The sequence below is a fragment of the Lepisosteus oculatus genome, chromosome 6, assembly GCF_040954835.1.
Source record: "Lepisosteus oculatus isolate fLepOcu1 chromosome 6, fLepOcu1.hap2, whole genome shotgun sequence".
Classification (NCBI taxonomy): domain Eukaryota; kingdom Metazoa; phylum Chordata; class Actinopteri; order Semionotiformes; family Lepisosteidae; genus Lepisosteus; species Lepisosteus oculatus.
The window spans coordinates 26,502,119-26,528,876 of NC_090701.1; the positions used below are offsets into that span (position 1 = coordinate 26,502,119).

General features: G+C 43.5%; 1 protein-coding gene across 22 annotated transcripts in view; it reads right to left on the reverse strand.

The window, feature by feature from the left end:
- Positions 1 to 25,850, reverse strand: part of scrib (scribble planar cell polarity protein) — a 124,651-nt gene extending 98,801 nt beyond the window's left edge. For 17 of the 22 annotated variants that reach the window (XM_015354395.2, XM_015354388.2, XM_015354387.2 and 14 more), the window contains exon 1: positions 24,589 to 25,849. In XM_015354395.2, coding sequence (XP_015209881.2) covers positions 24,589 to 24,747 — 159 coding nt within the window. In that variant the 5' untranslated portion in view covers positions 24,748 to 25,849. Of the gene's footprint in view, positions 1 to 24,588 lie in introns of all 22 variants that reach the window. The other 5 variants (XM_015354398.2, XM_015354393.2, XM_015354390.2 and 2 more) reach the window with 1 other exon arrangement.
- Positions 25,851 to 26,758: the final 908 nt, after the last annotated feature.

Consider the following 26,758-nt stretch of genomic DNA (forward strand, 5'->3'; position numbering starts at 1 on the left):
ACCCAAATTAAACTGCCTCAACCTGACAATCTGGTGACCTTGCAGTGAAAGGAAAAGCTCACTGAGCTATACCATTAAAATGAGAGCTACATTAAACAGTACTCATAAGAATTTGGTCCACAATCTTTGATCATTATCCAACCTGATACACGAAATGGAAGTTAGGTTTTGGAGTCCACTCAGTCTGCAGAAACTTCATCTTGCAGGTACAGCTTTAGCTTAATGCCCATCAAACCCAAAAGCTCAACTCAGAAGGGTCCTCTCAGCCACTTGGCCTTAAAGCTGGCTGAACCAACCCAATCTAACATGGACCATAAAAGACAGTGCTAGACACTGTTCTTCAGATTACATCCTCAGTTTAGAATAACAGGCCAACACTCCCACTTCTCAGTCCAGATCTGACTGACACATTCCAAAGGCAGGACAGCAACACAATGTCTACTCTGCCTATACCTATAAAATCCTTCCAGAATGAGTAAAATCAATTTAATCAGTTTCCCTTCAGGATCAATAAAGTCTTATCTATCTAAAAGAGTAACAGCTCTCTGGAAGAGAGCAACTGGAATCTGCCGTGGCATTTACAGATAGTTCTTCTTTCATTATTAAACAGAAACCACACAACAAGTATCTGTTACAGCCTGAGAAAGGAATTAAAGAAAACTGGTCAAGCAAAGGTGAAAAATGCAGAAGCTTGATTAACTTCCTTACATTCAAACAGGAAGCGTGAGAGAGACTCCTGTGACAGGCACACAGCCCTGGAAAGGCTTTCACCTCTCTGTGCCAGGGAGACAGGAGCTGGGGCCTGCGCCTTGTTGCCTAGGAGATGTGCAGCGTAGTGATGAGCAATACGCTGGGCCTGTGTACACATCTCTCCACTGTAGAGGCCTGGCTGTCCGGGCTGGGGGATCAGAAGATGGTTTGGCCCGCGGGTCAGCCTGTGTAAACACTCTCAGCTCAAACATGCCAAACCCCTGCACCCCCTTCTCTGTCTGCACTGAGAACCTCAAACACTGGACCGATGGGAAACAGGTAAGCCGCTGTGCTGCCAGGCAACAGTCCGCATCCCTGCCTGTCTGAGCTGCTGCCCCAGTCACTAGGGGGAACAAACACTCGTCAGACGAGACATCTGATGAGAGATGAGAGACATCTACTGGAGCCCTATAATATTGAAATGGGTCTACATCACATATGGTGCAGTAGCTACTTAATTTTGTGCTTGGTGTTGTATCAAGTACATTAATATCTATGCATCAAAGCTGCTCACTTAATCTGTAAGGGCTGTGCAATTGCTGACAAATCCACTTAAACTGATGACACTCAGAAGGATTTCCGACACTGCAGTTGCTGAGAGGGGGACATACTGTACTGGAGTGTTGCCTGAGTGGGGGATCAATCATTTAATGAACAATCATTAGAGCAGAGGCTCTATGTTCCTGCTGGGCCTGGGATATTCTGCTGTGATTCCACCAGAGTTCTCAGAACATGTTTGGTCTAATTATTTAATTACATATCTGTTAATTTGTAGGAAAAATAGTAAAAAGCCTGGAATTTAAATCAAGCAATGTTAAAATTGTATAAAGTACCTGTGAGGCTTCTTTAAGAATATTGTATACAATTTTGGTCACACATTACAGAAAAGATATTGCTGCTCTAGAATCTGTCCAGAGAAGAGCAACTAGATATAGTGTCTCATGGGAATGTCTTTTACATTAGCAGGCTGAAGGAACTAAACCTTTTAGTTTTGAACAGAGAGGATTACAAGAGGAACTGATACAACTTCTGATTCAAATCTGAACAGATTTAAAATCCTCAAAGGCGACGACAAAAGTTAACACAGGGGATTCCTTCAGAACAAACAGTGAAACACAAACACTGTACAAAAACTGTACACAACATACAAGTGCATTTAAAACTGGAAACAGGAGGCAGTTCTTTACCCAAACGAGTTGTGGGAGTTTGGAACAAGCTACCCAGCCATGTGGTTGAAGCCAATACTTTGACTTCATTCAAGAAACGGCTGGATGAGATTCTCAGATCAATTAACGCCTAACCTTCAAAGGGCTTAGGCAGGCTGAATGGTATCCTCTTGCTCGTAACCTATTATGTTCTTAATTACCTGAACCACCATAATACTTGTAGAGAGGTGTCGAAGTGGTACTTATACCTTTAAAGTAGATACTGTTTTGAGTAATCAACTACATAAATACTTTCATTTGGAAACAAAAATGCTCCACATGAGTGTAGGCTGGTTTTGTTACTAATCAGTGCCTTCGAGTATCTTTCCTGGCCCATTAGTTCTAATCCAGTATACTAGAATACAGACCTCAGAGAGCCCAGCTTGCCACTTCGGCTCAGTGTTAGAATTCCTGGATTAGAGCGGCATTCTGCAGAACACCAGCCCGGGATTCCACTAATCAGGATTATGGGATAAAACAGTTCATTCCCATTATGAAGTTAGCATAATTACAACACTGGTTAATCACCTGCTCTACGCAGATCACCAGTGAGACTGGCTACAACATCTCCCGCACAGACAGACGCCGCCAACCTAAGCCAATGCCCAGCCGCGATTACTAGTCACTCGGGCTGCTGTGCTTGCTCTCATCAGCTGCTCTTCACTTTGGAGTTTCCAGTGAGGCTTCTGTTCGGTGGCCTTCACTGCTACAGAGTGGCTGGTAACCCATTGAGGTCCCCAAGCAATGCGAGAAGACCACTCTAGGCATATTACACTATGTTAATAGCTCCTACTCAATACAAAAACTATAACTGCAATAAGATGAGAATTTCTTCCTATTTCAATCTTTGCTCTAAGCCAATAATGCTTTAGAGTAGCAATAGTTAATTAATAATAATAAATAGCAACAATAATTATATTGTAAACAGTTGTAAAACTCACTATTTATAAAATGTGATTTTGCTGTACATATATCCCCCATAATAAACACCACTGATTGGAAAGCCTACTTTGTGAAGTTTGATCTTCGCTGCTATGAAAGAACCCCACATCCTTCAAGTAATGAGAGATGTCCTGTTTTAGTCTGTTGACAGGTGACTGCAGTAAATTCAGGTCCAGGGCTGGGTGCTGGACTGTACTGCCCTCAGTGTAGTACAGAATACTGATTAATAGAGCCAACTAGGCAACAGCTGGACTATTAAAGTACTCATCACTCAGTGGTCAGAGAGTCTTCTGGTTTTCATTCCATCGACTCTTAAAGACCTAATTGCATTAGTTGTCAACTTAACTGATCATCTGAAGTCATCTGCTTTCAGTTCTCTACCCAGAGTTTACACTTCTTACAAAATCTACTGAGATTTGGTCAAGTCATGCTAAACACACAGATTGGGCTGGGCAACATGAACTGACTACACCATCTGCAGCAGGGCGTAGTGCCCTTTGAAATGGAGTGGACACTCTGCTGTTAATGAGTTCCCAGTCATTACGTTAAATTGTTGAGCTGGACCACATTAACCCTTGTCCTCCAGGTCTTAGCCAGTTGTGTTTCCTGATAGAGTACTGGTGCTGAAGACCACAGTTGGACTTCATTGTTCTCAGGATCTAAACAAAATAGCAGAACAAACCAAAATAATTAATAAAAGTGGAGAGCAATAAGTTCTGGATTTGTAAAGACTTGTTCAATTCTGGTCCCTTCGCCACACCTTCCCTATTTTAAAAAAGGCAAGAGAGACCAGGTAAAGTGGAGATCCTTGTCACTGGTTTCAGCAGCTGGGAAACATCAGACATTTCAAAGTCCTCTGATGCAGAGTCCTCTGAGAACAGAGGAAGAACCACTAATTTTAAGCCCTCTTCACTAGTGCATAGGCTGCAGTGGTAGAAATCAGACCAAATTCTGACAGGGCATCTGAAGTCTCTACCATTGGAAACTGTCACACACACCCCCAGTGCAATGCTGTAGTATGATCAGGAGAGGAGTGGCCATTCCTGACAGACAGGAATGTCTGTGGCCAAGAACTTTTGTCGGGGAGGAGGGGGTCAGATTCCCGGCATGCCTGTGTTTCCCCTGATCACACTGCTATAAGTCAGAAAGAGGCACGATACCCTTCATTCATACAGAAAAACACACACACACGCATTCATCTTTCAGATGCACACAGCCTTACAAATACACACAGCCGTCACCCATGCACAAACACACACACTCCACCACTGCTGTGTGTAAGTTTTTAGCAATCAAGTTCCTCTATAGTGTCCTCACAGTCTATGTCCGATAACAGAAAGGCTATAATAATTTCAACAGACATTTATATCATCCAGAAAAAACACATTCAGGTTTTTCTCACGTAAATTGAAACAGAGAGCACTTGTGAATTTGAGTACCACAAATCTAAGGATATGTGGAATTGTCTTATTGTATGTTATTTGATTCAGTTATTCAATCCCAAATGGGTAAATACTGTAAATTCCTATCACTTCGGTTACCAGTAGTTCTACCAAAGTACTTCTGGGTCCCCTTTCTCTACCTATCAGTCTCTCACTGTCTTTGTCAGCTCTCCAAGTTCACGATTTCAAATGACCAAAACGCTGTGCATCTAATCCTAGTTAACGAAAAACAAAACACTGACAGATGGCAGAGGCCTGTTTCACTTGAGGAATGTGTTACAGTGAGCTCAGCATCTTCCTGTTTACTTTGTCTTACTATCATACTCTGAGGAATACCAAGGCCTAAGTATACCATCTCCAAACCACACCGCTGTGTAACAGATACAGTGAACGATACCTAGCTATATAAGCTTAATTTATCCACACATAAAAAAATCAATACACTGTGTTAATGACAATAACAGACAAAAAAAGAAAACCAAAAATTAAATCCCAGGGGACAATCAGCTGGAAAAATAGAAAATTATGCCGAATGTGATATGCAGTCTCAATGATCGCTCAACACAAAAGTTACATTCATAAGCACAGAGACAGGGATTAGGTTAGCCTGCACTTAGGAGAGAGAAAAAGGCCAAGAGGCGGCACAAATGAAGAAAAAGTAATTCTCTTAGCACAAAACCTTTAGCCCGTCTCTCAACTCTGTGCCAAACCTGGGGATCAAGGCAGAAAGAGGTGGACAGATCACATTCAGAGACCGCAGAGAGTGGTTTGACCGGGCAAACAAAAGATTACCACAGGCAATTCTGCAAAGACAACAAAGGGAGTTATTTACCAGGGAACTGTGCAACTTGCCAAGGAACTGAATTTTATTTAGTGATCAATGATCGAGTAAATATAAACGACTTACAAAACAGAGAACAGCTCCGAAATCCAAAATAATGCCAAGGTCAAGAACAGCACACAGCAAGAAGGCTGCAGAGAATCCAACACCTCATGCAAGTCTGCCCTGGTCCTCCTTATTCTCTTCCACCTGCCTCTCGCTAGATTCAACCACATTCATCCTTGATTTCCTCGGGTACGTCTCTCCGGTGGCCTGGGCCTCAAACTCTACTACCTCGCACCTCTGACTCCATGTCTTGAGCCAGTTACAGGAGTGATGTCACCCTCTCTGAAAGTCAGACAGTGCAGAACTCTCCCACGGAAATTCTACTGGGGTAGCATAGTTATCCACCATCTAGGGAGTGGCGTTGTGTGTGCTCAGAGCCTGCAAACACCCAGGATCAAGTCCCTGCAGTGGCTCTTGTCACCTCCACACTGCTTTCAGCGCTGACAGCCTGGGAGTGGCAAGCTGGCAAGAGACAGGTAGAGATTTCATAGTCCTAGCCCTGTCCCTGCTTCTTGCTTGTGCCAGCAACACAAACCACAAGGGAACCCGCATGGAAACACTAACTGGGAGGGAGAAAAACAATTGTCCACGATCTCTCCTCTACCATGTCGTTCCACAGGATCGCTTATAAGACTGTTGCCTCCACAGACAAGACTGTCCAAGCAAGCCCAACATAGTGCAGTCTGCATTTACTGATACAACCACAACTTCATCATGTATCATTTACTACCACTAGTGCATACTGCAAGTTAGAAAGGTGCTTTTTACAATGAGGACATACCATACTCAGGTTCAAATGTACAGCATGAAAGATTAAAAAGTTGGGAAGCATCAATATAGTCTGATTTTTACCCTGAAAATAAGAAACCCCATTTATATAACTTGTCTCAGACAAGAAGAATTGATTTTTCAGACCCAGATGTGAGAGTTGAGAGCTATGTCTTTACTTACCAAAAGTGGCAAATGAGAGTATTTCAATATGGATTCTTCTGTACATTTTCTCAGCATTCACACATTTGTTTGGCTAGACAGTGTGCCTGGACTGAATAGAACTGCGGGAAACAATATTATCCTATACAGAAACAATTGCTTCCCATAAAAATGTTACAGATTATAAAGAAAACTTCCTGCTGTGAAAGTGTTGTTACCTCGCAACAAATGCTCCAAGGAGGAAGTTCTTTGCAGGTCACCACAAAGTTCTCTTGGGAGGGCAGAACCAGTTTCTACTCTGAGCAACAGATGTTATTAATAGTGAAATACCACCAAGGTGAATATTAGTTTGTTGAAGGAAGGGACTTCTCCCTGCTGCTTTTTTGCTTAACTCAAAGCTAAGACGTTACAGTAAAGATGAGGTAAACATTTGGCAACAGTTCTAAAACAATACCATGACTCAGTTCATTATTTTCTCTTCCTGTTAACTGTGAGAATCAAGACCAAAAAATATCTTCAAGGCAGCTCTCCCAGACTTGAAGCACACAGGTATCCTGTTCTCTGCACCCTCTGTCCAGGAAAACCTAACACCTGTTTCTCCTCCTCAATCCTTGTGTGCTCTTACCGGCTGCAGGCTGCTACACACTCCAGAGACTGAAGGCTTCAATGGTGAGAATATTTGCGCTGAGAGAGAAGTGAAACACACATGTATTACCTGTACATAACACAAATTTGTACAGGTACCTTTAGCTCCCAGAATCTCAAAGAGCTCAAACTGCTGTGCAAAGCAAGATTTAAGGTATCCTTTATTTGCTGAAAACCAAACAATAAGACCTACTAAAGCTAAGTCAGTATGGTTTTCCAGGAATTCAAGCTCCCTACAAAATTAAAGAGATCACAAGACTGCTACTTAAGGGGTCACTAGTCCATCTTAGGTTACTCCCCAAGAACACCTTGAAACTCACTTATAAACCTGGGCTGACTGGATTATTCATTGCAAAGTTACTTTGCTCAAGTGTCCATAATAGCAGCTATATCAACTTCCTGGTCATGGACCCTGACCTGTCCGTTACTGCACACTGCCCCTGATCCATTCTCTTGCGAGAGCACCTTTAAAATCTGTCAACCTCACGGGGACCACTGGACAAAGCACTCTTGCTCACTAGTTACCACAGTCTGCCTGGTATAGCTAGCAGAATCGTTCAATAACTTTGAACCTAGAATGTGTTCTTATGTTGTAATTCTCTTCCTCTGTGGTTCCCTCAAGACAAACATCGTCCCTGGAAACACTAAACTTCACAAAAAAAACAGTAGTTTAGTTGCATAGTGTTTTATAGCTTTAATATACTTCTATAGTGTGCAGATGCCAAAAATTCGGAAGATAACAAAAAAAAAGGAGGAAGTTACTCGTCTGTTCATACAGTACCTGACCTATGCAGAAGTTTCTGACTGCAACTGTTAAAACACGCAGGTTTCTAAATCAGGGAAGAGGAAATGTACTACTGACATTGTTAAGTTCCATTACTGACAACAGTATGAACAAGGTGCGCTGTGACCTTCAACCTTTATTTAGTAGGCCCAACGTTCTCAATGTACGGATAACCGCTCGTCTCTGTCTTCCATACTGAATCTCGGTCTGGACACCGTAGTGTGGTCATTTTTAAAAACTGCTAAGGAAAGGCACATCCTCATTTATTTTTTGGACTTGGCTGGTACCCTTCAGGATACTTAATGAGTCACAATCGCACTCAGATCCCAGAGGAAAAGCCCTGCGGGGAGGGCTAGTACAGAGAGCAGAGTGGTTTAACTGCTGCTCCCGAGAGGGCAGTTGCGGCCAGGGCTGGCTTCAACATTTCACTGCGCTTTCGACAACACGCTAAGCACAGAGACAGGCAAGGGAATGCAGTGCAGGAGCAATAGTGGCCAGACAGATGTGACTGAAACACTTTTAAAATAATTTACTATGTTCAGTCCTCTAATAAGATGTTTTGAGGTGCAGCAGGAGCCATCCCATTTGTAACTCCTAAATGGAAGTCTGTTTTTGCAAATCTGTCAGCGTGCGGAACAAAAGTGACAACAGAAAGCACACAACCTGAAGGTATAAAAGGCAGGAGCAATAGCCTCAGCTACTCCAGTTACCAGCCTCAGGTTACACCACTGACTGAAACACGGCTGGAGACGAAAGAACCCCCGACCTCATCATGTACGAGTTTGCCCTAGATCTGCCCTTTCACACATAACACTGCTACGCACACTTCCTCACTGCTGAGCCAGAGAAAAACCAGAGCACACAACACAACCGACCTACTGAGCTCCTGCAAAACCTTTCATGTCAAACAAAGAACACAAAAATATTTGGTGCAGGGAACAAGTCATTCAGCCCATCAGAGCCTCTACCATCCTATGTGTGTAACTACTCCATCAGAGCCACAGGACGAACTTCAAAAACTCTGAAAAACATTTGACAGCTTTTTGTTCAATTTAGTTCAGTTTACACTGTCATCACGCAGAATCACTAAACAGTTGTCTACTCCATTCTGGCCAGTTCGCACTGAATATCTGATTACAAAGCATCGATGGCATCAAAGGATACTTTGAGAAAAAAAAGTCCCCAGATCATGTGAGCTTAGGCTTCTAATGGGTGTATAATGAGTCAAGAGGTACAGGACTCTTGAGGGGCATTCAGTTATCTTCCTACTGATACATAGGGGCTTATATTTGGTACACTCAATGCTACCAGCATCAGAAAGTACACTTCCTCTGTCCTTCAGTCTGACCTAGAGTGACCCTACATGAGGCAGCGAAGGATAAGAAACAGGTAGGGTTTTGCAGGTGAAAAGTACAGGTGTTAAGGTGCAAGTGTACTTCTTGAAACGAATGAGAGCTAGAAGTGAACCAAACAAATACTCCTGAAGTTTTTTATGACATTTGACAGGATGCTAACACTACAGAACGACAGTTAAAGAACACAAGTCTTCTCTTTGACTCAGATCTCCTCTGGCTCTCTCTAAAGCACAGACAGCAGCTGTCTTCCCTTGTGTCCTCAGTGCTCCATGTAGGGCTGTGTCCCTGGCAGAGCTGCTGTGTACATCACTTCCAGTCTGCCCAGTGCGTCATTCAGCAGGTACACAATGGAGATGGGGCCCAAAAAGGAAGCAGCCTGCAGAGCCCAGCAGCCAGACAGATGCGAGAGTCTCACTCTTTCTTCTCCTCGCTCAACATTTCTTCATGATTTCTTATGGCCCCCTTAACCACCAGCAGCACAGCATGAGCTTTTATTTTCCTCCAGGTGTAAATCTGCTCCCCCCTTTCTCAGTACAGTGCCATCCTATAGATACTCTGTAAGTGTTTCTCTTTGTCGCTGCTACATGTGTTTGTATCAAATGTACACCTTTAAACTTCGCAATCTTTACTTTTAGGAAATGGTTAAAGAAAAAACACATGTAGTTATATTTTCTCGAAAACTGGGGATTAATAGAACATTTAGAGTTTGTTCAGCGAAAATTAAAACAGAAAAAATGACCGTGCACAACACTCCACAGTTGGAGAGATCTAACGAAAGCAAACTGATATAGCTGATATAGCTAGTTTCTAAGATTTCTCTCCAGTCTGTGCGAATGAGGCATGTGATGTCGGACAAGAGTTCACAGTGCTGTGTGAAACGCCTGCCATCACTCAGACATGGGGAGACACAAGGCAGGCACCCGTGGGACCACAGATATTAAGAGGATCATTTTTCTTTCCACACTATCATAACAATTAAAAAACAGCTCCACAACAATAAATCGATCAGCTAAGGCGTTTGCCTACAAGATTAACGCAGACAGCCCGAATTATAAACTAAAACCACCACAGGCTTAAAAAAAACCCTCTTCACAATGTTCTGTTGTCACCAGTGCTGGAAGACATTTATAAAAGTGAACACATATTTGCAAATTCATGCATCGTATTAATCTTTCAGCAGCTATACCAGAATTAAAAGTGCGACAAATACAGCTTTGCCCTGGTTAAAATGGCTTCTGTTTGAATATTTTTTCACAAGGATTGAAAAATTCAAAACTGGATTTTTAAGGACTGAACCAGACAATCTCACAAAGAAAAATAATCATGCTAATCATGATTAAATCCCCACAGGTTGACAGAGCTGGCAGGTATCCACAGTCTGAGCTGGGCATGTTGGGTAACAATGCACAGTGTACCTGCTGGAACTGAGCCCGACTCTTCTCTCTGGCCACAAGGAAAGTGTCACCACCTCCCAGGCAAACCAGAACTTTGCTTCGCTACAAAAGGAAGATTTAGGCTTGAGAACCGTATTTCTCAGAAAGGTGATGTTTCGATTGAACGCTAACTTCCTCTGTTTTCAAAGGAGTGCGTTTTTTAAAGAGGCATTTTCTTGGCTCAACACAGAAGGTAACAGGTATTTATACCACTTAAGCAGTGATGAGATCAATTCAATTTATTTTTATATAGCGCCTTTCACAACAAGGTTGCACCAAGGTGCTTAACAATGCAATTTCCGATACAATTTGTCAATATAGAACAGAAGACCAGAAGACAACGGAGGAGAGGAACCAAAAACTCCCTAGTAAGGAGAGAAAAAAACTCTAGGGGTCCAAGGTCAACTGGTTGCCCAACCCCTTTGGGCATGCTAATATTATATAATTAAAAAAAGGAAACGATGAGGGTATTAATCCATCCAACCATCATGTCTTCTGTGTGTTAGTACTCCATGCAGATCTCTGTAGACCAATAAATTCCTCCTAAACAATAGCTATATCCACGATGTCCCTCTTGGATCCATGGCAGTGATGCAGCATCCAACTCAGATGGTGTACTACTCCAAACTACACCAAAGTGGCAGAGGGGGCAAAGTGTACGACATAATTAAATCAATGTATTCAGAGAGCAAATGTGCAGTGAAAATTGGAAACAAAAGGACTAAATTCTTCACCCAAGGCCGTGGGGTGAGACAGGGCTGCAGCCTGAGCCCAACACTGTTCAATATCTATATCAATGAATTACCAGGAATGTTGGAGCAGTCTGCAGCTCCTGGTCTCACACTACACGACACAGAAATCAAGTTCCTGCTCTACGCAGATGACCTGGTCCTGCTGTCGCCCACAGAACAGGGGCTGCAGCAGAACCTGGCACTTCTGGAGCAGTACTGTCAGACCTGGGCACTGACAGTCAACCTGGACAAGACCAGACTTATGGTTTTCCAGAAGAAAGCCAGACCTCAGGGAAACAGGTACAAATTCACACTGAACAACAACACATTGGAGCACACATCCAGCTACACATATCTTGGTCTCACCATCAGCTTTTCCGGGAGTTTTGACCTGGCAGTGAAGACACTGAGGGAGAAGGCACTCAGGGCTTTCTACACAATAAGAAGGAGGCTCTTCAACATCAACCCACCAACAAGAATCTGGCTCCAAATATTTGAAAGTGTAATCCAACCCATTGCCCTATACGGCAGTGAAGTGTGGGGTCCCCTCACAGACCAGGATTACACCCAATGGGACAAACACCCCACAGAAACTCTGCACATGGAGATCTGCAGAAACATCCTCCGTGTGCAGAGAAAAACTCCTAACAACGGGTGCAGGGCCGAATTAGGCCAGTACCCACTATTGATAAACATACAGAAAAGAATATTGTATTGGCTACACCTAAAAAACAGCGACCAAAATTCCTACCACCACAAAGCCCTGCTGAGCCAAGAGCTGAGCCCAAAACAGAGCCCCCTGAGCCAGCTGGTCCTGAGGCTCACTGACCTGAGCCACACCGATACTAACCAGCCTCAGGACAGCACTGCTAGAGCACCACAACTCAGACCCAAGCACATCACAGCACAGATCAAACAGCAATATCTCACACACTGGGACACACACACACAAACACAATATAAACTGGAATGCTACAGAACCCTAAACAGACAATACACACTAGCCGAATATTTGACCAAAATAAAAAATAACAAACATAAACAGACCCTGACGAAGTACAGGCTCAGTGACCACAACCTGGCCATAGAAACTGGGCGACACAGGCAGACCTGGCTGCCCAGAGAGGACAGGCTGTGCTCCCACTGCCAGCGGGGAGAAATAGAGACAGAGGTGAACTTCCTACTGCACTGTGACAGATACTCTGGGATTAGAGAAACATTCTTCCCGAAATTCAGAAATCTAATCCCAGAGTTCCCACACCTGCCAAAACCACAACAGGTCCCAATCCTACTGGGAGAGGGAAGAGGAAACTCAGTTGATCTGGCAGCCCAGTATGTGATCTCCTGTCACAGCCTGAGGAACAGTGAGTCTGTCTCCCAATAATGCGCCAGCCGCCTACAGTATATGTCAATATTTTATAATATGTCTTTGTTGTAAATGTCTGTAACATGTCTGTAGATTTTATTTTACTTCTATTTTTTGTCTTGTTCCATGTTAATTTTATTATTTTTATTTCCTTTGGCAACAATGATTGTACCCATCAGTCATGCTAATAAAGCACCTTGAATTGAATTGAATTGGTGCCCAGCCCGGGCTGCAACCGGACATGTGGGGAGGAGAATAGGACAGGATAGAATAGGATAGTTTTGTCAGTTAGTTTGGATAGATCTTCCTTTATCTAAAGGAAAGACAGACTGTGTGTACTTCAGCAAGCACAGACAGAAGCTGCAAGTACAGGCTCTGCTCTGCTGCACTTCTGTCAGATTTACATAATGCTGAGATTTATGTAATTTTTGCCTATCAAGAAACTCAACACCCAACAGAAGATCCAAACTGCTTTACTAGCTTCAGCTTTTGCACAACTCCAGTTGTCTGACTTTTGTTCACTCTGACCTAAGGATACCTTCACAGTACTAATCATTGAGTTAATCAGACCTATTTAACATTTCCTTCTCTAGATCACTAGCAGCTGATGTTATAAAAGAGCAGCTATGCACAGACGCATTTATCATATTCAGATTATTTCACTGGACCCTGCAGCATTTAACATAATAGGATCATAATAAATATCTGCAAAAAATCTGTATATCTGCATAATAAATATCTGCAGAAAATCAACAAAACTACAAAATTAAGAGAACTACAAAATAAACGAAAGTATACAAAATACCTTAAACTTGCAAAACTTTAAGCTATCAAAATATTTTACATTTGTGTAAGTTACATTGAGTGTTATGTGTAGTCTTCTATTTAATGTAATCTGTACTAATTCACATCAATTCTGCTCCTGAACGCTTTTTTTATATTTCTGCTCAGCACAAATAGGCGATGGAGCACACTGGCCTGCTTGACAACTGGAAAAACGAACCAAGACAGCAGGCAAGACTTCCAAGAATGTGGGTACCCCCTCAGCAGTGCACTCACTGTTCTCGTCAAATACCATACTACATGTTCACAACCAGTTCACAACACACTACCCGCAATCTTTCATACAAATGTATTCTTCAGTTTGTGTCACTCTTCCTTTTACCAACAACTTAGATAAAATGCATAAATGCTGCAATGTCCTGATCACGGTGGACTTCATTACTGTTTAGGCCTACACAAAGATTCCTTGTGGTAATATTACAGCTAGTTTTAACTAATGAAAGCAGCACAAGTTTTTATTTATTTAAAAGAAGCTGCTACAAGTGAACTTTTTTTCCCCTCTCAGTGAGTACCTCTTGTTTCCTTCAGCATTATTTTAGCCCCCCACACCCCCCTCTACTGCCAAGGGGGCCACATTCTCCCATCTCTGATATCTGAGACACCCCAGTGGACCTCCAAACCAAAGCTGCCTACAACACTGTTTCCCCAAGCATCCCAAGAACGAAAATGTTTCCCCTGCTGATAACGTAGCTCAGCTTCCAGTTACACACATTACTCTAAGTTTAAGCTTGCTGCGTTGTCTTTATGAAAGGGAAGAAGGGGAACGTTTGTGCAGAACAGCCTGAGCTTGAAAACACAGAACAATAAATGATGCAGTGAGTAAGTGAAAGCAGTCTTGCATATCACTGAAAAGGACAGGGAGGGAAAATTCACGTTCTAAGGGTGAAGAAAACTGGGGAGCCCTTAAGTGTCTGGGACTTGGAACAGCTGTGTCTCCCACCTCTCCACATCGATGTGTCTGGTACTCGGACCAGACTCCGAAGCAACTGACATGCAAAGTCTCACACAATTAAGAACATCGAACCATCTAGCCATCACAGCTGGCATGAGGAAGCACACACTTGCACATGATACTGCACAATAAAATGGTAATGCCCTGATACACGTATTCACAATCCTCAGAAACACTGAAAGTCAACCCTGTGGACGTCCTCAGCGGAGGAAGACGTGGGTCCACTCTTGTATGTGGAAAATTTAATGAAATAAGGAGGTGGGGAGGTAAGAGTCAGAGCTGTGTGAGTACACAGTATTGAAAATAGTGATCTAGTCTGTGAGTTTTCCCATGCATACGTCTTCCCTAATTTTCAACACTAAAAACCCGAGGGCCATTTTCCAGGTTTCCCAGATGGAAGGGGATGTAGAAACCCAAACCGACCGACCCTTCTGTTGTTCTATATCAGTGGTTCTCAAACTTTGTGGACCAAGTACCACCACTGATCAAACCAAAGCATCCAAGTACCACGTACTAATCATCTTCTGATAGGAACCCAGAAAATCTCAATGACCAACAGGAGCACACACTCATAAACACATATAATAAAAATACCACTGAGGATTTAGTTAATTTGGATCGTATTGCCTCGTAGTCGTTTTCCAACGCTTGCTAACACTAGCAGTGCTGTCAGTGTTGGGTACAGAAGAAGAGCTAGTGTCAGGGGGCCAATAGGGTTACCATACATCCGGATTTTCCCAGACATGTCCTCAATTTTGATCCTTATATCTCCGTCCAGGGAGAATTTCCAAATATCCAAAAATGTCTGGGATTTTGACCCAATTATTTTCACCATGAAGAATAATTAACAAAAGTTTTAAAGATAGTTAGAAAGAGAGAGAGAATTTCTTAACTTCTCTTTTTCGCTTCACACAACCTACGTCCTCATTCAGTTTTCGTCCTGTACGTGTATGATTATGTAATGAAAGAGCAAAACTGCAGTGCAGAAACATTCCTCGAAAGGCTCCCTATTTTGTTTATCATTTTCCTACCCTCAAACGCAATGCCAATGCAAAAGTGTAAATTCACAGCAGAACAAAAAAATTAATTTCCGTATTTTCTAAGTGGCAGAGAAGACTGGGAAGCTGAATGTTTGGTATGTAAGCCTGGTACTTTTATCTCCGTGGCAAATAAAGATGTACTTGACTTGCAAGCTCATGTTGACCCAAACACAAAAAGGCAATTCAAGGTGAGGGTTTGTCAACCAAATTAACAGATTTTGTAATGCTATTATTGCAGCAGAGTGGACTTATGCATTTCACACATTTAATCATCATCACACTTACTTTACCAATGACCATAAAACGTGGGACATTTTGAAAAGCCTCTCCATCCCCACCCCCTTCCCAGATAAGGCAATAGGAAAGTTAATCAGGGTGTCCTCTTTTTTTTATGTTCAAATAGGGTTATCCTAGTGGCCGATGTATAATCCTCCTCATTCTTAATGGGTGTGCGTGATCTATCGGAGCTGGCATCAGTATTCTTGGCATCTATTCCTTTCAGCCATGACATAATACTTGATTTTTGCGAGGTATTTATTTTCGATCACTTGTTTTGTTGGCAAATGTGGCGCTAAGCTGTGTCTTTGAAAGCTGAAAGAGGAGTACGGACACTCATTAGCGTGCTGTATCAATGTAGCTAAGTACATAGGCTGTGTATTTGACACAAACTAATTTTGTTAAACTAGAAAATATGAAACCCATCTCAATCTTTCTGAAATCGATTAAGTAAATAACAGATGAAAAATGTACATAATTTTTAATTATTCAATTTTGAATTCCCAACTTTTCAGCGCACACAACAAATTTCCAGGGTTATCTGGACTTTCAATACTTCAGGTGATACACCTGGAGGCGCTCTGCGTACCATCAGTGGTACACATACCATGGTTTTAGAACCACTGTTCTACATCATTCCCCTTGCTGACAGGCTCCAACTTACACTCTCTGTTAAGTGCTGATAGGATCCTTTGTCCCGCATGAGTACCTCAATCCAATCTCTTTTCATCCAGATCGAAAGTTCCTCTGGTTACATGGCACTGCAGGACCTGGCTCAAATCTGCTTAACAAAGCTAAAATAGCTCAGAACTCCTGGTAATGTGCAGTGCCGTAAGACCTTAGCGACCCCTAACCATTCTGTGATAGAAAATTATGCAGATCTTTCAGTATATATAATATATAGTATATAATCGCTGAATATAGCCATTGTGTCCATTTTAAATCCTGCGAAGACATAACCGCATGGGCATTTTGAAACTGTATATGTTCCGCAATAGAAGTGCATGTTTTTGTTTTTGCTAAGGGCAAAGAGGACCTCTTTATAAAAAAGAACTGATGCAGAAAACGAATGAAAAGGAGCTTAAGTGGAGCAACACTGTCCATTTTCAAAACGAAAGTATCGGACAAGTCATCGTGCCATCTTGCTTCTGGAGAATTTAGATAACTGGATCACCACAACTCCAGGGTCACCTCCACATGAACCCAGCACCCTCTACCACCCCTGAGGATTCAGTACTGCACTGACTGCACCCCATTTATTTTGGGGCTGTGTGGCAAAGGGCACTGAGACATTGTGTGAGAAGTTGCACTGTCCTGACACGGTTATGTTCATGCTGGATGTACCAGAACTTCCTCGAACAGACTGCACTCAGCCACCTCCTGCCAATGTCTTTACTTGCATACACTTTTCAGGGCACTTTTTAAATGGATTTTAGCTCTGCATTTCCACGAGAGCTTTCTTTTCCTCCCACCACAGCCTCTTTCCAACTTTCAAAACCTGAACAATCTTTCTGTCATCTGAAATCTGCTACCCACAAATGCATGTACATACAAATCGTCCCGATGCAACAAGCTGAAAGAGCGCTATGCTGTTTTCTCTGGAGGAAGCCTCTACTCTGAAGGGCCTGCTCAGACTGTGTGGCCCATCGGAGGGCACAGATGAACACTGCGGATCACTGCCCTCTTTCACTCCAGCTGCTCTGCCCTCAGTCTTCACTGCAGCCTCTGCCTAGAAACAAAGCTCCCAGCCTGTGCTGCGGGACTCTCTATTTACCTTCCAGTTTCTCCTAACTGAGGATGAATCCATGGGAGCCTGTTCTCATGCCCAGGCCCCCGGGCCTGCTAAAGAAGGAGCCTCCCTCTTGACCCCATGGCACTAGTACACATCAAACAGAGAGCACACTACCAGTAACCACTACCAGCCTCTCCGCTAATAAATAATTCCTGACAGCTTTCTTTTCCTACCGGATATTTCTCTGCTTCTTTACTCCCTACGTTTTTCTTCCACATCCTGTAACCACTTCATACCCCCACTGCCGTATTAAAATAAACACACCCTTAAAAGCAAGGCTATCCCCATAGACCTTGCATGGCCTTTGCACAGATATCAGCCTGGCTCATACCTGTCCCCTTCAGACCTGTCACAGGCCACAGGGCCAAAACCGCTCACTCAGGCTGCCGTTTACGTGTAATCCATTTTCATCTTGGCAATTTGTTACACGTTCTTTCATTTGTAAGTTGATGCAGCTTCAAAGTGGCAGTTCCAGTGAATTTCCTTACAGGACGCAAGACAGCCTTAAGGGATAAGAGCCTGGATAGGGAGTGTACAACCACCAGGAGTAAGAGGATCCAATAGTGAACAATCCTGCTTTTCCAGGAGGAGATTAAACAAATGTGAACTGCTCAGTGGGAACCACTGCAACCATCAAAAAGCCTTTGAGAATACACATGCAGACACACCTAGAGTCTTTAAAATGCCACTAGAAAGGAGAAGATTCAGAAAATCTTCAAGGTTCCTGAGCTGCCTGTTCAGTGACATTTACTGGAAGTGCAGAGAAACTGGCAGGCTGAAGAGTTAAGAGAATAGGACCCATACAGACAGAATAACTATCAGCACAGCACTTCACTGCTTATTTACCGTTTCCCTTCTGGACTTTTTCAAAAGGACTGGAAGTACCTCTGACAGATTGTTGGGAAGGGTGATAAATTTCATTATGCTCCCCTGAGCTCTCTAGTGATATCTGCTAACAGTCAGCTCGTACCCTCCGATCCCCAATAAATCCAAACTATTCAGACGTGAAAAGGTCTAAATCGTGTATAAATAACTCTACAAAGACCATGATGGAACATGAGTTCAAGTGCGTTTAGAATCCCACCACACAGTCTGGTTGTTTTATTGAAATAGATTAGTTCATCTAAGCGTTAAACAAAAAACTTTCCACAAAGGACCCACAACCAGATCAGAAAAAAAGCTGAGCAACTGAATCACAAGTGTATGCAAGTTATGTAAAACATGTTTTTTATAGGTCATCAGACTGAAGGCAGGTGTTGGAGACCTCTAGTTCATCCTTAACAGCGTACGCAGAGGAGCAGGGTCTGGAGCACCTGCTCGTTTCTCATTGTAACATGTTTGCTAAACAGGGTCTTTGTTTAACTCCTAAGTGGTTCATTCAAATTGGCACAGTCCTTTAGCCATTACCAATTTGGCAGGAGAAGGAAAATGAGTTAATCAAATATTAAACCAGAATGCAGAGTTCTCAGTAAACAGGGTGAGTAGACAGGGCCCCACTCACTCAAACTTCTGCCTTTTCCCAGTCTCTTAAAACAATTATGTACCACAGTTTGACAATTATATACCACAAAAGGTCATTTGTACCTGTGAAATGAGAAGAATGTCAGTCACAAGTCTTTCCTTTTATTTTTTTGTTTCCATACTACACTGCAAATTTATTCCTTCTCTTTCAGCTTCCTTCTCGCCTGGATTAAACATCTTTAACAGAAGTGTAACGTAGTAGTGTGGCTCTTGGCATCAGGAGGCTCTGTCAACTCTTTCTGTGGTTTCAAAGCATTAGAAGATGCATTTGTATGGTATTGTCATGACAAGACAGGAAGTAAATTAAATACCTGTGTCCTCCATTGTCCAGCTATATATTGTGTTTTCGGATTCCTTCTGTCCATTTGCCCAATCTGTCTTTGTTTCTATACACAGGTGTTTTTTGTATGGCATATGTCCTATGTACATACTCAAGGTCAAATAAATGTGTGTAGCCCCCAAAGACAGAAAAATGTCTCCATTTGAAAAGATTTTGACTTGAGAAGGAGAGCAGCATTGCCTCTTGGAGAAGAGCTGCAGCTTGTGTCCCAGTTGCTTGCTCTGTGGTTTTGAGTGATGGTGCTGAAGGGTCCTGTGTGCTGCCAGACCTGCAGGCTCTGTGGTCTGTGCCAAAGGCAGATAGGGCGACGCGGCTCTCTTGGGGGCAGCTTTTGTGAGAGGTGTTTGCTGGTTTTTAATTGTGAATGTTGTATTATCCCTGTTGCCCTGGAGGCATGACAAGAGCTGAGACAGCGAGAACTGTGAGAAGGGAGAAGTTGTAGGATCACTTTATTGGCCATATACAATACAAATTAGGAATTTGTCTTTTCACATACCCCAATTTGCTGTCCATGAGACACACAGACAGGGAGAGAAGCTTGGGGTCCAAGTGCAGGATCAGCCATTGTACAGCACCCCTGGAGCAGTTGGGGTTAAGGGCCTTGCTCAGGGAGTAGGATTCCTCTGCCAGCCGTGGGATTTGAACTGGCAACCATCCAGTCACAAGTGCAGATCCTTAGCCACAGAGGGTGTACAAGTGTTTCTGGGTATTGTGGTGTCATGATGCTTTTTAAAGTCACAGCGCTGTGTTGTGATAGAATGCTGACCACACTGTAACCATTGGCTGAGCAACTTATTGACTCATGACTGCATTTCCTCTTTTTCCATGTGAGCCAATCTTGCCATCTGATGGTATTGTTTCATGCCCGTGATTATAGGACTTTCCTGACTTCAGTCAGTGGTGGGTTTTCTGAATTTGAGCTGTATGGATTTAAGGGCAGGACAGTAATAATACTAATAATAATAATAATAATAATAATAATAATTGCATACACTTATGGCGCTTTTCTGGACACTCCACTCAAAGTGCTTTACAGGTAATGGGGACTCCCCTCCACCACCACCAATGTGCAACATCCACCTGGATGATGCGACGGCAGCCATAGTGCGCCAGAACGCTCACCACACATCAGCTTTCAGCGGGGAGGAGAGCAGAGTAATGAAGCCAATTCATAGATGGAGATTATTAGGAGGCCATGATTGGTAAGGGCCAATGGGAAATTTGGCCAGGACGCCAGGGTTACACCCCTACTCTTTTCGATAAATGCCCTGGGCAGCCAGTCTGAGCAGATGGGAGATCCTCCCACTGATACACCTCACTGCTGATGTACCTCCCTGGCTACGGTGTCATCTACATCACATGTCCTGTCTGTGCTCTGTGCCTGGTCTGTCTTTTTTTTACGGAGGCAGTAGATGCCAGCTAACTATTCCAGGAAACGTATATATAAATACTTCTCCACTAGTCCTTATTTAGCCCTGAAAGGACTGTTTTGTGGTTAAATTTTTTTTTTTGCATTCACTGCAGAAATGAAACTGGAGATTTCAAGATACACCACCCTTGAATTAACACCCAGTTTGGATGCCAACAATACACAATCTCTCATGCCGTTCTTTTTCGCCATGATCAATTCTACACCACACGTTTCCATGGCAACCTGAGCACACACTGTAGGCCCCCCATCCCAGAAGCAGGAGACAGGAAAAGCCTCTCCCTAGGGCCCGTGTGCTCTATACCACTGCCCCTGCTCACACCTAGCTCTGGAGTGGCAGAGGGTATTCCCACTTCTGCACCTCCTATCACTTGAAAGTATTAATTGATTACTTTATCAGTCAATATTACTTAATTTATCATGAAGACTAGAATTTTTCTGGTTTTAAATTTCACTGAGAAGTCAAATGATACCAATAAAATACTGAAATTCCATAGCTGGGGTCAGAAGTGACTATTACTTCCGTGTTAACAAAGGTGGAAAACCTGGAAATAATCATAAACCAAACCAGTTCAGAACTCAACTTGCAATACAGGGGGACCATCAATTACCAGCAAGGTAGACCAGACTTACATTATTACACAAATGCTTCCATTGTACTCTACAGAGTACAGCCTGCGTCCTGTTGCCTTTTTATAAGGAGAGACAAACTGTCCAGTGGTTGTCAACGTTTCTGGGAGGCTGAGACCCCACTACTCCCAAAGCTTTACAATGTCTCTCAAACGGCACTGTTACCAGGGCTTGAAGGATAATCATGTAGGACAAGGCGAGAAGCCGCTTGAGGAGCTAAGTCACCTTCTGTGTCTTCATCAGCTACAGCCCAATGCACAGCCTTGTAGCACTTTCATTCCCTAGTGTCACTGAAGAAAAGATTTCACCACCTTTGCAATTGCATCAATGTATGGCCACCTGATTAGTAAATAATCTCAAATTAAAACAAAAGGTAAAAAATTAGATCAGCACACTAAGTAAGCACAAGAAAGGATTTTGTTTTACAACTCTTTAACGTTCATGAGCACATCTGGCCAGAACTTCACTCCACACTCTTGACTAAGCTCCTCTCTAAAATTCACTTTTGTTACAATGCACACACAGACAAACTCTACTGTCCACTCTGCACCAGATCTTCTCAAGCACAGCAGTGCGCTTCATGTTACATCCTTGTTTAAAAAGCTCTGCCTCACTCTTCCTTAAACTAACATTTGCTCCCCTGACTTGCTCTGGCTGCCAGGGAAACACACCTGCAAACAACACCCGTGAGACTCGCTAGCCACCGTGAGATGAAGAGCGGAGCTTGCAAAACTCAGCTCATGGTGGGGAATTTAAAAGAGGCAGAAGTGCTGTTCGGTCCAGGCATAGCAGAAGCAAATGATTCTATTAACACGCCGCGGACGTTACTGTTGAAGTGCCCTTTAGACTCTAGGTTATCCAAGTGTCTCTGCCAAGTCTGCTAATCTCCTGCATTCGATACCGTTCAAATCACACCCACTGTGCCACACAGACACGGCCATTTTAAAGCAGCACTTCAAAGGATTGTGCATTATTTATTTTCATCTCTTAGATCCTTTATGTGAGCCCTGCGAGAACAGGTTTAGCAGAGACCCCTTATTGAGGTGGGGACAGAACACCCTCCCAAGGATGGGTGCGAGCTGAAAGAGAAGGCCGCTTGAATTTGAGATCAAAACAATTGACTTTCCATCATGTGATTCTGTAAATGCTAAGCACCTGTTGCATGAAACGAAACTGACCTTAACTGCAGCAAACTAACCATGGGAAAACAGTTCGCAGACAGGGAAGGTTTGACCTGGTGTGTCTCCAGCCATCGCTCACCCTCTGGTATTCATGCTAAAGGGTTCATTTCTCACCTCATACGCTATACCTCTGACAGCTTTTGTTAATGGACAGCCTTCTGGAGCCTTTTACGCCACTACAAAATGTCCCCCACCTTCTCTGAAGCCGTGATAAACAACTCTGGCCGATACTTGGAAACTACACTTCAGTTAAAGGAAAATGTGTGACTTATTCTCAGCCTGGCCCCTCTACAATTATTTTTTTGGGGAAAAAAACAGGAGCCTGAAGTGAAAATGTTCAAAACCCAAACAAGTTGCCCTTCTCCAGCACACGGCACATCCCTCACACAATGGCAGACTGATGCCCCAAACCCCAGCTTACACCGACACCCTCTCAGCCTGGCAACGTCAGGGTTAGGGATGCCACTGACATTCTGGGCATGAAGTGTACCTGCCACTGGGCCTGAGAGCCATCAACAATACAATTACAACTGACAAAAACAGGGCTAAAAGAAGGCAGCGCTATAAAGGCAAAGGTTTGGCACAATGAAGATGAACCTTACTAATTCAGTCTTCATGCTCTTGTCATTACAGAGTACAGATCTGATTACAGGTGGAAAACCAGATCCTGCGGAAATTCAATGGGCGAAGTGAAACACAGCTTAGGAGCTTTGCTCAGCCTTACACAGAGAGATGGATACCTGACAATTCAGATGACCACTCCTTACCAGCTCTCCGCCAAAGAGTTACAGACCCACTCCTTGTTCATATCTCATCCAAAGGAGGGATCTCTCAAACCACTACACTTCTATGATGGTTCACATAGCCTTCTCTGCTTCACTGCAGCCCTCCTGGTCAATGTCGGTCTAGTTTGGTGACTTTCCTCAGCCACTTTGCTCTTGAGCCAATTACAACTCACGTTGCAGCATGTTTGAGTCAGTGTTCACAAATACTACTGAGGGCACTGAGAAGCTCTGACATGTGGAGTAAATGTGGAGGTCTTTCTCAGGGTTCCGTAGAGTCCAGAGCCTTTAGAAGGGTACAGGGGATTAAAAACACAATAACTGCAACTCTGTGGGGATTTAAGTCACCAGGGTGCTTCAACCTAGGGAAATACACTATGCCACTATGTCATAGTATGTCAACTAAAATCTCCAGGGGAATTAAAGGGAAAAGTCGAGAAATGATAATATAATTTTTACAAACACCTGAAAGTGCAGAGGCTGCTATGTGCATTTAAAATCAGAGACATCTGTCCAGAGTAAATTCCCTTTTCAATTTATCTCTTTCCTCTACCTGGAATGCTGTTAAAGAGCTAGGAGTGTACATGGGTCCTTCCCCATGGTTTTGTAAATAACGAAGAACAGGAACGCGTTACGCCAATCGCTCTGAACCTCACGAACCATACTTCACACCCCTAAAAGACTTTGCTTCCTTCTCTAAATTTTCCATTCGTTTCGAAGAAATGGAAGGGACATGCTGTACTTTACAGATAATAGGCGAAAGCACCACTCACATTAACGTATTAATCTGAATAAGCTCGAGCACCAGATAAACCAGCCTGTCACGTACAGAATATCCCGGCTTGTGGAGTCCACCAACACACTGACCACACCAGCAACACCATTTATTCTGTAAATTAGAAATCTTGACTTTGCAACCTATGTCACTCAGGAATGAAAAAAAAAAGTTGAAAGGAAATCTAACTAAAACAAAGGAAGGTCATCCTTGGATTAAGAGGGTTCAAACTTCTTGCCAAAGCAGTCGAAAGTGCGAACTCAGACTCCAGATTTCATGCACTACAGTAAACTACAGTGCAAGTGGTCGTGGCACTGCTTCGCTTCAATCTATTTGATTTCCCCCCACAACTAAAAGTCACCCTTCCGCTCTCATCACACACTACCGAACTTTCCATTTCCATTCCTGTCTGAGAAGGTGATGACACGGTCACGGCTTCCCACTCGTGTGCGTCGGGTGAAATCCTGCTCCGGGCTGACTGCGAGGACACTGGCGGGTCTCAGGTACACCAGGGGGGCGCTCACTGGTGCCCGGCATTCAAACCAGCCCCTGACTTACCTTAGGCAGTTCTCTTAGTTGGTTGGCATCCAGAAGCAGCTCCTCTAGACTCCGGTTGTAGCGGTATATCTCCTCGGGCACCGTCTGCAGAGAGCAGTGCCGTTTGTCCACCGACTCGACGTGGCGATTGCAGCGCCACAACGGCATACACTTCAGCATCTCCGACAGCCGCTGGGTAGAGGACACCGGGGCTGATCAGGCACTCCGCATCGGAGAGCGAGGGAGTGTGGGGGAGGAGGAGGAGGGAGAACCAAAACTGTATCCAGCACGACCGAGAAAGGGGGAGGAGGGGGAATCCACAAAATCCAAGATCTGCTATGTCGATCCACCGAAAAGATGCCGAGATCCAGAAAACAAAGGAGAAAAGCACGATATTGTCTCCACTTGTCTCGGAACAAAATGTTGCAATTATCCAGGGATTTCAATTTGCAATTTGCTTTTGAATTAAGAAAAACTTATCAATCGATCTTGTGTTATGTACCAAATTAAAGAAAAGCACGGTAAAATAAAAATTCCTATTTAAAAGATTTTTTAAAGCTAAAAATTCTTACAAAAATGTTAAACTAGTTAGCTTTGGACACCTTACTGACAAAGCTCAGTGTCTTTCGTGAAGTCTGAGCTCTTTCCACAAGGTCTAATATCAAAACAAAAGGCGACAGATTCATTCCAGATCCGATTCAAATCCCAGGCGCCGCTTTTCTTCCTCTTGTCCCAACGGGCTCCAAGCGCAACGCCTCCCCACGCAGAGACCTACTGGTCGCGCTCACCGTGCGGTGGAATGATCGAGCGGGTCCTCTGCTTGAGCTATTGTGTCGTCCAAAGGAAGAAATGTACAGAGCAAGCCAACATCTATCTGAGAAAACAATACACCACAAAATGCAATCCACACAGCTGTTTTGGCGCAAACTGGGAAAAATATCTGCAACGGTGCTTGCTTCTTTCTTTCCTTGCGCCAGGCCGGGGGGGTGGGGGAGTGGGCAGAAGGTGTCGCCGGTTGTGTGTCTCTTTCTGCCGGGCTGCCACTCAAAGGAAAGTGCGGGCCACAGTCCAAAAAGGGGATCAGCTTAAGACCCTTTTAATATGATAAAATATTTCTGCTTCCGACTCCTGGTAGCCACATAGATACGTCCGCTGGTAGTCCACCGGGGTTTCCTGTCGTTTCGCCCGGGTCTGCGTTTGGTGTATACAGCGCAACTCTGTCCCGGCTCTCGCTTGCCCGCTCAGCTCCGCCTTGTTGTTGTCTATGGCTCACCTCCCTCTCTCTCTCCTCCTCCCTTGTCTCTGAACTGCTTTCTTTTCAGTGCCGAGAAACCACAAACTACAGCGTGCCCTGCTGCAGTGGAGGGTTAACAGCACTGAGCCTGGCTGGTTGACTGTGGCGGCCTAGAGCGCCACCTGTCCAGCTCTGCCAGGTTGAGACTCGAAAAAGTCTACAGAATGGAAAAAAAAATCCACTTTATTTGCGTTACAAACACCTCTAAACCACAGGGTATTTAATCGTGGATTCAAAACAAGGGCGGAATTAAAGTGTTATACACAAGGTCGCTCAGATTACACAGCAAAATGCCATGTGGTCTAACGAGAATGTAAAATAAACTTTGCAGATCCGAATTCGTTCTCAGTTGACTTATTTAAATAAATACAAAGGAAATAAGGAACTCCTTTGTCTCTCTCTATCCATATATTTTGACGTTGGTCATTCTTTTCTAAGTTATTTGGTATTTTATGTGTCACCAAGGTTAAAAGTGAAAAATAATCAATTTCTAGACTTTACAAATCGTATCTTCTTTCAAAATGCTTTATAAGAACATCTTATAGCACACTTTTAAGCTCCTCAGTAGTTTTCTTTTTGCCTGCTGTCCACTAGCAGCTAAGTACAGTGTTACCTTGTGTAGCCTGATCCCATCAGACAGCAGAAGCTGCAAGAGATTGGCCTGGTTAATACTGGGTTGGGGAACCCTCAAGGAAAACCAGGTTGATGTTGCAAGAGGTGTTGCTGGATCAGTAGGTGGCACTCTTCTCTGTACTAGAGGAGTATAGTGATCAGGAACACTGCTGAAGGAAGTGTAGTCCCTCAATTGAAATGTTAAACTAAGGTTCTAACCACCTGATCGTTTAAGTCCTCACAGCATTTTGAGTGTTGGGGCTGGCAACCTTGTTAAACACGGGT